The sequence below is a fragment of the Orycteropus afer genome, unplaced genomic scaffold (genome assembly GCF_000298275.1).
Source record: "Orycteropus afer afer isolate SDZICR_OR568_19922 unplaced genomic scaffold, OryAfe1.0 scaffold00121, whole genome shotgun sequence".
Taxonomy (NCBI): Eukaryota; Metazoa; Chordata; class Mammalia; order Tubulidentata; family Orycteropodidae; genus Orycteropus; species Orycteropus afer.
This window is the reverse complement of record NW_006921708.1, coordinates 7,639,978-7,653,989: the sequence shown is the minus strand read 5'-3', so window position 1 is coordinate 7,653,989 and position 14,012 is coordinate 7,639,978. Positions and strand designations below refer to the sequence as shown.

At 38.6% G+C, this 14,012-nt stretch overlaps 1 protein-coding gene across 1 annotated transcript in view; it reads left to right on the top strand.

Moving 5' to 3' along the window:
• Positions 1 to 14,012, top strand: part of HUS1 (HUS1 checkpoint clamp component) — a 60,553-nt gene that overhangs the window by 4,361 nt on the left and 42,180 nt on the right. Inside the window, exons 4-5 of the mRNA XM_007944137.1 lie at positions 7,515 to 7,622; positions 8,887 to 8,961. Coding sequence (XP_007942328.1) covers positions 7,515 to 7,622; positions 8,887 to 8,961 — 183 coding nt within the window. The remainder of the gene's footprint in view (positions 1 to 7,514; positions 7,623 to 8,886; positions 8,962 to 14,012) is intronic.

Sequence of the window (14,012 nt, the reverse complement as noted above, 5' to 3'; positions counted from 1 at the left end):
TTATACCGTAAATTAGGGCTCCTAGATTTGCTGCTATTTTATCTTTGATGAATTTTATAGTTTTGGGTTTTACATTTCAGTCTTTGATCCAGCTTGAGTTTGTTTTTGTGTATGGGGTGAGGTATGGGTCTTGTTTCATTTTTCTACAGGTGGATATCCAGTTTTGCCAGCACCATTTGTTGCACCGTTTGTTACACCATTTGTTAAAGAGGCTATCCTTTCCCCATTAAATGGGCTTTGGGCCTTTGTCAAAGATCAGTTGTCCATAGATGGATGGGTCTATGTCTGAGCTTTCGATACTGTTCCCTTCGTCTGTCTATCTACCTTTGTACCAATACCATGCTGTTTTGACTACTGTGGCTATATAGTAGTTTTTAAGATCTGTGAGTGTGAGACCTCCCACTTTGTTTTTCTTCTTGAGAAGTGCTCTGCTTATTTGAGGTCTCTTTCCTTTCCCTATGAAATTAGTATTAGTTTTTCCATGTCCTTAAAAAATTTTGTTGAAATCTGGATCAGGATTGTGTTAAATGTATAGATTGCTTTAGGTAGTATTGACATTTTCACAATGTTTAGTCTACCTATCCATGAACTAGGCAGGTTCTTCCATTTATGTAGTACTCTTGTTGTCTCTTGTAGCAGTGTGTTATAGTTTTCTCTGTATAGATCCTTTGTGTCTCTCATGAGGTTTATTCCTAGATATTTTATCTATTTCGTAGCTATAGTGAATGGTATGGTATCCCTTATTTCTTTACCAGAAGAGTCCTTGCTGGTGTAGAGAAATCCAACTGATTTTTGTATGTTGATCTTGTATCCTGCCGATGCCATGGCAATGGTTGCATTGCGTTTGTGTTGGGTTTTCTATGTATAGGATCATATCATCTGCAAATAGAGATAGTTTTAATCCCTCTTTGCCAATATGTATGCCTTTTATTTCTCTTTCTTACCTTATTGCCATGGCCAGGACTTCCAATACAATGTTAAATAGAAGTGGTGATAGAGGGCATCCCTGTCTGGTTCCCCTTCGTAAGGGGAATGCCTTGAGTTTTTATCCATTAATAACAATGTTGACCGTTGGTTTGCATATATACCCTTCATTATGTTCAGGAATTTCCCTTCTATCACTATTTTGCTGAGAGTTTTAATCAAGAATGGATGTTGGATTTTATCAAATGCCTTTTCTGCATCAATTGATATGATCATATAGTCCTTTTCCTTTGTTTTGTTTATGTGGTGGATTACATTGATTGATTTTTTGATGTTGAACCACCCTTGCAAACCTGGTATGAATCCCACTTGGTCTGGATGTATTAATTTTTTGATATGTTGTTGGATTCTGTTGGCCAGGATTTTGTTAAAGATTTTTGCATCTATGTTCATGAGTGATACTGGTCTGTAGTTTTCCTTTCTAGTGTTGTCTTTCCCTGGTTTTGGTATTAGTATTATGCTTGCTTCATAAAATGAGTTTGGGAGTATTCCATCTTTTTCTATGTTCTAGAATAGCTTGAGTAGCATAGGTGTCAACTGCTCTCTGAATATTTGATAGAATTCTCTAGTGAAGCCATCAGGACCCGGGCTTTTCTTTGTGGGAAGTTTTTTTTTATGACCTGTTCAATTTCTTCCCTTGTTACGGGTCTGTTTAAGTTTTCTATTTCTGAGTGGGATAATTTAGGTAGATCTTGTGATTCTAGAAACTTGTCCATCTCTTCTAGATTCTCATATCTATTGGTGTACAGTTTTTCGTAATAGTCTGTCAGTATCTTTTTTATTCCAGTTGGTTCTGTTGTGGTGACACCATTTTCGTTTACAATTCTTGTGATTTGGGTCTTCTCCTTTTGTTAGTTCTGCGAACAATTTATCGATTTTATTAATCTTTTCAAAGAACTAGCTCTTTGTTTTGTCGATATTCTCTATGATTTTTTTGCTTTCTGTTTCATTTCTTTCTGCTCTGATCTTTATTATTTCCTTGCTTCTAGATACTGTAGGACTCTTTTGTTGTTCTGTTTCTAGTTGTTGTAGTTGATAAGTAGAGTGTTGATTTTGTTCCTGTCCTCTTTTTTGATGTATGCATTTATTGCTATAAACTATCCTCTGAGAACTGCTTTTGCTGTGTCCCATAGGTTTTGGTAGGATGTATCTTCATTCTCATTGGTTTCTAGGAATTTTTTTATTTCAGTTTTTATCTGTTCTGTAACCCAATAGTTTTTGAACAGTGAGTTGTTCAGCTTCCATATGTTTGATGCTTTTTCCTTGTTCTCCCTATTATTAATTTATAGTTTTATAGCATTGTGGTCAGAGAAGATGCTTTGCAGTATTTCAATGCTTTTGAATTTATTGAGGCTTGTATGTCCTAGCATGTGGTCTGTTCTGGAGAAGGATCCATGTACACTGGAAAAGAATGTGAATGGTGTTTTTGTTGGGTGAGGTACTCTATATATGTGTATGAGTTCCAGTTGGTTGATTGTATTGTTAAGTTCTTCTGTACCTTTGCTGAGCTTCTTTCCTGTTGACTTGTCTCTCCTTGATAGTGTTGTGTTAAAGTCTCCCACTACCAATGTAGAGTTGTCTATCATTCCTTTTAATTCAGTTAATATTTGCTTTATGTATTTTGGATCATTTTCATTGGGTGCATAAATATTTATTATTGTAACCTCTTCTTTGTCAGTTGACCCTTTCAGCATCATATAATGCCCATCCTTGGTCTTTCAAAATGGAGTCTCATCAGTAATCACCATGCTATTTCACTCTAGAAACTTAGTGCTTGAAAAACTAGGTACAGTAGTTTGAATTAGGGATTTTGATGCTCTGAACAGTTCACTGAATCAAAGTGCACCAAACACAGAAGAGCAGAATTAGAGGAAAGGCACAGGGAGATTAAGTGGGGAAGATCTACCTGGTGGAGGATGGATGGGCAGCCAAGAGAGTCCATTGGAAACTTCCCTGGGGCAGACGCTGACTGGCGGGCGAGTGCAGCCACCTGAGATCTCCGTGAGCCAAGGAAGAAGAAACCCTGTATCAGCATACCAGCAACCACACCATCATCCCAGCAATCACCCCAAGGATCTACCTTCAGCACCTGATTTTATCGGTAACTTGGGTTGGCTAGGCCCAAATGGGTGCATGCAGCACCACTGAAACCCAAGCAGAGAGCTCACTGGTGCTCCAGGAGGGTAGGCTTGCTCCCCCCTCAGCGGGTCACTGAGTGGGTTTGGGTCAGCGTGGGAGACATTGAGAGGTCTGTGCTTGTCCTTGTCACTGATATTGGGACCACAGATTACTAGCAGGCACTCTCCCAACTCCAGCACAGCTGAAATTATGCGCATCTTTGGTGCCGCAGGTGGGCAGTATCACAGACAAATTCTTGAGCCATTCGCGGTCAGGGAGGATTGCGCCAGTACGGCAGGCAGACGGGGTGGAGAGAAAGGAATTTGTGGCTGAGTGTGGTCCCGGGAATTTGCCTTGGATCAGCTTTTTGGCACTGAGGGGCCTCGGAAGCGGGATCTTTGAGTGTGCCTGAGCCTGGTGGAAAGTGGCAACTCCCTAACAACAGGAATCTTTCCTGAAATTGAACCGTGGGCTTGTAAATAACAGTACTAAGTCATCAGTAGCAGCCCACTCAAAGTCCTAGAAACCGACCCTAGCAACACCAAGTTTTCCTTCTGCTCCCACCTTCTCCGCCAATAACTTCATTCATTCAATAGAAGAAGCCATATTCAGCCAATTACCATCAAACCTCCAGTTTGAACTCTAAACCCTCTTTACGATAAACAGAAACACATATCCACGTTCCACACAGTGATTCCACCATCACAAAGAAAACAGCAGAGCGACCCAGCATACCTGAATCGATAATAAGGTAAAATATACCAGCTTCACCTTTTCAAAATATTAAACCATAAAACGAAGACAAAACAAATCAACACGTAACGAGCAGTTAAAGACAACCTCAGAATGTCTAGGAAACAATAGGCAACCTCAAATCAAACTAAAAAACAGGACAAGGAAGTAGAAGCAAACCACAAACAAAAGTCTCATTATACATGGAGGAAGAAGAGGCAATAGAATTATCTGAGAAGGAATTTAGAAGATATGTTTATAGAGCTATACAAAAGCCTAAGGAAACCCCAAACAGAAACATGGAGAACACAGACAGTTCCCTGGAGGAACTCAGGAAAATCATTGAGCAGCACAAGATTAATGCACAATTAGAACTTATACAAAAACAGCAGTTAGAAATGCAGAAAATGTCTGTTGAAATGCAAACCATGAACATGAAAATGACAGAACTACACAACAGAGTAGAAGCTCAAAAGAGCAGACTAGAACTGGCTGAAGAACGCATATTCCAACTAGAAGACAAATCCCTGGAAACTAGCCTATATGAAGAAAAATCAGAACAAAGATTTAAGAGAAATAAAGAGAGCCTAAGAATTATATGTGATGACATGAGATGAAACAATATAAGACTCATTGGAATTCCAGAACAAGAAGAGGTGAAAAAGACCACCGAGAAAACTGTGGAAGACCTACTAGCAGAAAACCTCCCCCATATCATGAAAGAAGAAAAGATATTTGTCCAAGAAGCTCATAGAATGCCACACAAGATAGACCCCAAAAGAAAGACACCGAGGCATATTATAATCAAACTTTCCAAAACCAAAGACAAAGAAAAAATTTTGAGAGCTTCCCGGGAAAAAAGAAATACAATAATCAAACAGGCTGAGCTCCGATTACTCAGCAGAAGCGATGCAGGCAAGAAGGCAATGGGACGGCATATATAAAACTCTAAAGGAAAAAAACTTCCAACCAAGAATCCTATATCCAGCCAAATTATCCATAAAATATGAGAGCAAAATCAAGTCATTCTCAGATAAACAGAAATTAAGAGACTTTGTGAAAACCAGACCAACCCTGCAAGAAATTCTTAAGGAAGTCCTACCAACAGAGAACACACAACAGAGATTAGCAAAACCACGATATGTGACAGCAACTCTAAAACCAAATCAGAAAGAGATACTCATAATAAGACCATAAAACATTCTACCTTAAAAACCAAGGAACTCAAGCAGCATACAACAGCAACTGACCTATCAGAGGGAATAATACTTACAGGTACAGACCCTCAAATGGAGAGGAAAACAGACAATGTCTTTGCAGCATGCACTGTTCTAAAAATGTAGAGACAAGAATATACTTCAAGGTAACCACAGAGAAAAGTAACAATTCTTCTAAGCAAATTCAGAAGGAAGGAAAACATACGGGCTTAATAAACACAAAACCAAGTATAAAGAAGAAAAGAGAGAAAGCAATAGCCAACAAACTGAACTCAGCACAGAAATATACATGGACCAAGGAATCACCAACAACGCGAGAAAAAACCACAATAGAATGACACCAGTCAATTCATACCTATCATTAATTACACTCAATGTGAATGGACTAAATGCACCTATCAAGAGAAAGAGAGTGGCAGACTGGATAAGAAAAGAAGACCCATCGATATGCTGCCTACAAGAGACACACCTTAGATACAAAGATAAAAACAAAGTAAGAGTTAAAGGATGGAAAAGAATATACCAAGCCAATGGAAACCAAAAAAGAGCAGGGGTAGCAATTATGATTTCTGATAAAATAGACATTAAGGTGAAAAACATCTTAAGAACAAGGATGTAATACCCTTTAAAGGACTTCTATTGTAGGAGTAAGGAGCTCTGGTAGCGTAGTGCCTAAGGCACTTGACTGCTAACCAGAAGGCTGGAGGTTCAAATCCACCAGCCACTCCTTGGAAGGAAGATGGGGCAATCTACTTCCGTAGTGATACTGCCTCGGAAACCCAAGGAGGGGTCGCTATGAGTCGGGTTCGACTCGATGGCACATAACAACAACAACAATGTAGGAGTAACACATCTGTCTTACATGCTAGTGCCAGGTGAATTTAGTTCATAATTCTTCTCAAGACTACATATACCGCAGTGGCTCTCACCGCTCACAAATGTCTTGGTATAATATACAAATTCCTTCATAACCCAACCTGTCTTGGAACTAAATTGCAAACTCCTACTCTGAGCAGTTCCTTGGATATGTCCCATTGAGTGCTTATGATTAATGCTGCCTCCTCCCCAGCTTTTCATTGTCCTTTAATCTCTCCTTTCTTATATGCTGTATGCACTTTATTTATTTATTTACTTTTTGTACACACTTTATGTATCTTACCTGTGATATTGTATTCAGTTTAAACCTCTCTGTAGAAGAAAATTTTTTTTTTTTTTTTTAATTTTTATTGTGATTTGGGTGAAAATTTACAGAGCAAATACACTTTCCATACAGCAGATCACATACACTTTGTCTCATGGCATTGACCACAATTTAGCACAATGCAACATCTCCTCTCCCACTTCCTCCCGATAGGTACCGCTTCCCTGTGACTATCCCTTCATGCCCTCCTACCCTCTGAGCTGTCTCCCTGTGCCTGAGCAGCCCTTCTTTCTCTCTTTCTTGTTCTCTCCAAGGAGTGTATCTACCTCAGGTAAATGCTCAACTAGTATGCCTGTCTACTGCTTGGCTGGAAACCACAGGTGTGAGTTCAGTTCCAGACCTGAAGGGAAGCTAGGGGCCATAGTCTCAGTGGTTCCATCAGGCTCCATCGGGCCAGCAAACCTGTTTCCCGCTTTTTTTTTTTTTCCCAAATGATTTTGAGTTTTGTTCCACATTGTTCCCCCTGTCTATCCAGGATCTACAAAGATCCTCTGTAGAAGACGATTTCTCAACTTTTCTTCATATCTTTTTCTCAGCTCTTAACTGGCTTTGCAGTCAGGCAGTTCTTGGAGCTCATCAGTTTCCATGCCACAATGTAAGTTTTGTATGTTTCTTTTAATTGCTTAAGGAAGAGCAAGATGGTAGCATAAATAATTTTCTAAGAGTTCAAGATACTTTGACTTGTTATGAATCTTACAAAATCCCTTGGAAAGAGGTGAAGCTAATTTATGCTTTTAGTAGTATAGAGACTGGGACAGGAAAAGTATCCTGTGAGCAAATAGTGGTCTTTCTTCTCATCCTTGAACATAGCAAGTTTGCTTCTGTTTCATGACTTAATACATGCTGTGTCCTCTGCCTGACTGCTTGTCCTTGTTTTGTGTGACCTGACACTTGTCATCTCCTTTGAAGCCTTCCCTGATCACGTAATCTAAGGAACTGCCCCCTACAGTTGCCCTCACTCATTTTGTTTTCATTAAGACTTTTTAATAATTGTCCCAGGAAATTTTTTTTTTTGTTTTCTTGCTCATTGATGCATATATTCCATTGGAACGTCAGGAACTTTGTCTTATTCATCACACTCTCCCGCTCCTAATAGTACCTGCAATAGAGCAGGTACTCACTCTATAAATATTTGTTGAATTGATTTTGATTGAATGAATTAAGAATGTTCTATTCAGATTTGGTAAATAACCTTTTTTTAGTCTGATTTTTTTTTTTAATATTGACATCCTAAAGATACATTTCTACTCTTCTCTTGGCAGTTATCTGTATCAAACAGTAGTCGCATTGTGACACATGATATCCCCATAAAGGTTATTCCTAGAAAACTGTGGAAGGATTTCCAAGAACCTACAGTCCCAGATGCTGATGTAAGTTGATACCTGAAGTTTTTGTTATTCTTCATATATTAAATGGAATGATCTGAATTCTGTAATTTTAGTTATAGTCCTATAGCATATTTCTTTTGAAAATAGCATACCACTCAAAAAGAAAAGTGGTATCCATTCATTTTAAAAGGATACTCAAGGAAAACAATTGGAATATTTGTCTTTTGTTATTTACATAGAATATATTAAAACAGAAATGTCATATTTTTATGTAGAAATGTCATATTTTTTACAAACAGGAGAGAGAATGTCTTCCTCAATAATAGCCCTTTAAAAAAAAGAAAAACTAAAATAATACTTTGGAGGATAATCACTATCTATCAGGAATGTTGGCCTTAAGCATCAATTTGTGTCTCACAGTCCCTGGGAGGAGCAAAGCCCAGGATATGTGTAAGAGAGCTGAGAGGCAAAAAGATTTCACAAATTAGAACTTGGTTTGACAATCCTATTCATAGTAATCCCAGAGCTACCCGAAATAAAGATAATACCTAAGGGTCCTTTGCCCTTTGTTCACAATTTATTTAAGAGGAAGTATATAAATATATTAGATAAAATATTTATTTGACTTTTAATAGAAAGCATCTACCTTGATTTGGGAAAAGCCAGTATTTTTTAAAGTAACATTAGTAATACAAGCTTACCTCTCATGTTGTATTTTTCCCCAGTACTGAAAAGGCCCCTTTGAGCCCCAAGTGTAAGCATCTTTAGAGGAAAGTCTCCTGCTGAGTTCTTGAGTTTCATTCCCCTTGGATTTATATAAGGGAATCTCAGTTGAAGTGCTGTGATCCTTCTTGAACCAGAAGAATGTCTATAGGGACATTGTTGCTGAGATAACCAGAGGAAAGCATTTGGTTCTTCACTGTTATTTGAACATTCATGTTGTTGTTGTTGTTATGTGCCGTCAAGTCAGACCCGACTCATAATGACCCCTCCTTGGGTTTCCAAGGCAGTATCACTAAGGAAGTAGATTGCCCCGTCTTCCTTCCAAGGAGTGGCTGGTGGGTTAGAACCGCCAGCCTTCTGGGTAGCAGTCAGATGCCTTAGGCACTATGCTACCAGAGCTCCTTGAACATTCATGAGTTCATAAAATTATAAAATTTTGAAAGAACTTTATTCAGACAACTTAAAAACACAAGTCCAAAGATTTTAATCATGAATGGGTTCTAAAAATAGTTACTGATGACATAATATTCCTTGTGCATATTAATATTGTTAGTACTTTTGACTTTTACATTTGCTTTTGTAGGTTAGTATTTACTTACCAGTGTTGAAGACTATGAAGAGTGTTGTGGAAAAAATGAAAAACATCAGCAATCACCTTGTAAGTTATTCCTTTAGAAAAGAACTCTTAAGTACAGGTATGTGTCACTTAATGTCCATGATAAGTTCTGTGAAATAGAGTATTATGTTATTTGCTCATTGTGTCAGTGTCATATTATATGTAGTATATATTTGGTAAACATGTATCAAAGTTCCAAGTTTGCTAACTTATACTTGCAATTGACTGCCTGTGGGCATGTGGTGCTCTCTAAGCAGCCCCCAAGGGATGGAGCAGAGTAGTAGCAGTCCAGTATCTCCCCAAAGGCACTAACTTGTGGGACTGAGTGGCCAGGGCACACACCAGAGATAACTGCAGTGGCTTTGTGGTTGTAGCTGAGCTGCTGCAGTTACCAAGCTGAAGCTGGCCTTATCTTCTGACATTTTTCTAAATAAATCCCTCCTCCCTGCCCTACAGATGTGTATGTAGTCTGATGTTGCCGGAATGGTCATAACGTAGTACATACCTGTATTTGTTTTAGCCTGCCTGGGTTGCTTGGTCTGTGGAGAAACTGAAATGAGGACCGCAGGATGCCTATGGTATCTCAGGCAGGCACCACTTCACTGAGTCCAGACCATTGAGAACCTGGCTTGTTTTAAGAACCTGCACTGTTACTGTTGCTGTTATAAACCTATTGTGGTGCTTTTCAACTCTTATCCAGTGGAGAAATTTTTGTATTTGCCTCTGACTCCTAATATTTATAATATATTAATATTTTCAACAGTCCTGGCTTTTTTCCTTATATTTTGGGCAGAACATTACATATTTCATCTGCTAATATATACATTTTTTAAGGAACAGTGATATTATTGACAGTGGGTTTAGAAGGTCCAATCTAATCTTTAGATGTCTTTTAGTGAGTCAAGACAAAGATTCTCAAAACTGTAAACATCTTTCAACTAAGCAGTTCTGAAACCAAGTAGATGAGCATTTTTATTTTTACATTTGTTTTTGAGACAGTTTCCTACTGGCACATGTCATGAGAGCCTATAGTATAGGACAGTGATGGGGAATTGCATGGATTATCCTCATGCACACCTGGGGTTATTTCTAATTCTCCTTTTGCTCTCCCCCACAACCCTTACCCCTTTATATATCTCCTCTGCCATTTTTACTGTTAGCCTCCCAACTCACTTTTCAGCCTCCAACTTCTTCCTGTTTTAATTTTCTCCATTGCAGTTAGCATCTTCCAAAAACTACATTAGTAGATTATACCCTTGAATAATCCGTACAGATGGATTGATACGGTGGCTGCATTGATGAGCTCAAGTATAGCAGGGATTGTGGGGCTGGCGCGGGATAGGGCAGTGTTTCGTTCTGCTGTGCATAGGGTTGCTATGAGTCGGAAACGACTCGACGGCACTTAACAACAATAACAACAACACTTCCGTAATTGGGTTGGTTTCTGGGTTATGTAATCATGTGTGTTAATGGTCAGTTGTTGTTTGCTGTTGTTGGTTCTCTGTCTAATGGACTCCCTTTAGCGTTGCTTGTAAGGTTGGTCTGGTTTTAACAAATTCCTTTAATTTCTGCTTACCTAGAAATGTCCTAATTTCACCGTCATATTTGAGAGATAGTTTTGCTGGGTGTATAGTTCTTGGTTGATAAGTTTTTTCTTTCAGGGTTTTATGTATACCATCCCATTGCCTTCTCGCCTGCATGGTTTCTGCTGAGAAATCAGAGCTTATTCTTATTGATTACCCTTTATAGGTAACTTTTCGTTTTTCCCATGCTGCTTTCTGGATTCTTTCTGTGTCTTTGGCTTTGTTGAATTTGATGATGATATGTCTTGGTGATTTTCCTTTGGGGTTTGTCCTGTTTGGGGTTCATTGATTTCTTGAATGGATATATTCTTGGTTTTTTTTTTTTTTTTTCTTTTTTTTATCATATCAGGAAGTTCTTTTCCAAAAATCTTGGACAATTTTCTCAGTGGTTTTATTTGTCTCTTCCTGTTCTCGAATTCTGATTACACATAGGTTATTACTTTTGATTGTATCCCACATGAACCTTAAGCTTTCTTCATTTTGTTTTGATCTTTTTTCTGATTGATCCCTTTCCAAAGAAGCATTGAGGTATTTGTTTTCAGTCTCACTAATTCTTTCTTCCATTGATTTGATTCTACTACTTTGCCTGTTCAATGTGTTATCTATTTCTGAGAATTCAGTATTAATCTGGATTTCTATCATTTCTGGATTTTGTATCATTTCTAATATTTCATTTATTTTGTCCTTTTGTTCTTGTGTTATCTTCTGAAGTTGTTCTAGGGTTTTCTCTGTGTTTTCCTCAATTTTGTCAGTGTTTTCCTTGATCTGTCCCTCAATCCGTTGAAGATACCTAAATATAATTCTTTTGAATTCCTTATCAGGCATTTCTAGTGCTGCTTTTTCCTCAGGGATTTACTCTGTTTTCTAGTCCCTTGTTTCTACTGCTATATCTTTCTTCTTTGTGTGGACTGTGATGGTCTATTGTCTCTGAGATACATGCTGTTTTTGTGTATATATTTAATTGATGATAGTCTGTTGGAGTGATTGACCCAAGATTTTTGTTTTCTTTGTTTTGTGGTGGCATAATGCCTAAGGCATTTGACTGCTAACCAGAAACAGGTGGTTCAAACCCTCCAGCCACTCCTTGGAAGGAAGGTTGGGCAATGTACTTCTGTAGTGATATTGCCTCAGAAACCCAAGGAGGGGTTGCTATGAGTCGGAGCTGACGCCAGGGCAGTGGGTTTTGTTTTTGGTTTTGTTTTGTTTGTATGTATCTGAGTAAGCAGGGTACTGTGCCCCTCTATCCGCTAGTTGGCAGCACTTACTCACCGCCTGTCTCCTTTCCAGTCATCAGGCTTTTATATGTCCGTGCTGTCTTTCGCAAGTGGAGCCTATTCTTAGGTCCCTGGAATTTGAACGAGAATGCTATCACTTTAAGTATCCAAAATGGCTACCATACGTAAACATTTAAAATGGCTTTGCCCAGCCTCTGCTTGTAAACATTCAAAATGGCTGCACCCTCCAGAGAGCTGAAAGTCCACAGCTCAAGTTTGTCTCCTCCTCTGCTGTTTCCCTCTTCAGTCGTCAGCTACCTCTGCAGTAGTCCATGAAGCCCTTGGTGAGCAGGGCTGATTCTTAGGTTAATTCTCAGGTCCTAACACCACTTGGAAATATTGAGGCTTTCTGTGCCATCAGGACAGCTCACAATGTTCAGCTCCATTTCTCTCTTTACTCACTGTTTTCATTCACATTCTTCTACTAGTTGGAGCTTAATCCACTTCTGTATCCTTTCTTTAAAGCTCAGGGTTCCAGAATTATCTTCTCTATCAGAGTCAATTAATTTCTCTTTTCTTTGTTGAAAAGGGTCTGTGTAGCTTGTCTGCCTATTCTGCCGTTTTACCAGAAGTTGTAAGTTTTCTGAAGCCTAGAAAACATTTAGAGGCTATTTTTTCTCTGGAGTTCTCACTTAAGAATAATGTTGTCATTGGACTTTTCTGTCTAAAAAGTTTTCCTTTATGACTTAGTCTTTATAGATTTTATTTAATTTAAAGTGTGCTATTGGTGTAGCAGTATGTTCTGCACTATCCTTGGTATCTCCCTGTGGATTAACTTGATGTTGATCCAGTTGTCAGGCTGGCTTCCTTTAAGAAAACTCTGGGGACTTCTGTACAGGTTCAGAGAGGCCCAGGGGAGGACAGGAAAGGCAATTAATTGAGGGATCTGTTTGTTTTTTCTTTTCAATGTAAATGAATCAGCAAAATGAAGAGAAAGAAAGCCAGATAGATAGAATCATCCGAAGTGGATTTTTTTTTCTCTTCTCTGGAGTTTTTGAAACATTTTTGTGGAGTAGCCACTGTAGTCTAGAATTACTAATGGAAGGCTATCAACCAAAACCAAACCCACTGCTATTGAATCAATTCCAACTCCTAACAACACTATCCTACTTCCTTAGTGATACTGCCTTGGAAACCCAAGGAGGGGGTCACTATGAGTTGGGGCCGACTCGACGGCACATAACAACAACAACAACCCTATAGAACAGAGTAGAACTGCCCGTAGGGTTTCCAAGGCTATAAATCTTTATGGAAGCAGATGGCCTCATCTTTCCCTGTGGAACAGCTGGTGGGTTAGCAGCCAAATGTCTTAACCACTATGCCACCAGAGCTTCTAAAGTTATCAAAGGACAGGGTAAATTAAGTAGCCAACTGAAATTTACCTGAGTAACCAGAATTCTGTATCTGTAGATTATGGGCAATTAGAAGTAAGTAAAATAGTTGTGACCCAACTCAATAAAAATGTCTACTCCCTTCTTCAGAAATGCTCAAGCTTGCCCTCATTGAGATTCTTAATCCTTTCTTTCTAAAGAGAGGTGTTACTGATGGGAGTGGGTTGTATATGTGACTAGTATGGAAGCAGAAAAAACAATCTATGTAATGTTTAAAGATATTGTTCCTTAAATGCTAATGTGCATGTGAATTCTTTGGAGATCGTGTTAAAATCCACATTCTGATTCAGTAGATCTGGGGCTTAACATGAGACTGTGTTTCTAACAAGCTTTTGGCTTATCATGCCATCTGACTTTGGACCACACAATGTAGCAGTGCTTTGAGATCTGTGCTATACTACTTTCATAAACAGCTACACAGGATCAACTTAACAATTAAACCAAGAGGATCTAGGTTTGTAAGTGAGAGGCATCATGGTGTGGTGGACACAGTGAGTGTGTTGAAGCCACACAAATCTGGATTCACCTTCTGGCTGCACGGTGTAAGTATGCATACCCTGGTGCTGCATGTCTAGCACCTGCTAGCCAGAAATGGGGCAATAGGGTAACCATCATTTTTTAAATTCAGAGATAATTTATGTAAGGTACCCAATGCAAATAGAAATGATTTGTCTAAGGTGTCTGTGTAATTAGTAGATATTCAATAAATGTTAGGTAACTATTAAGGAAGTCATTTAAAACAACAAGATACAAGTATACAAGTCTCTGCTTTCAAGTCTTTTGGATATATACATAGGAGTACAACTGCTGGGTCATATGGTAGTTCTATTTTTTTTTTTTTTTTT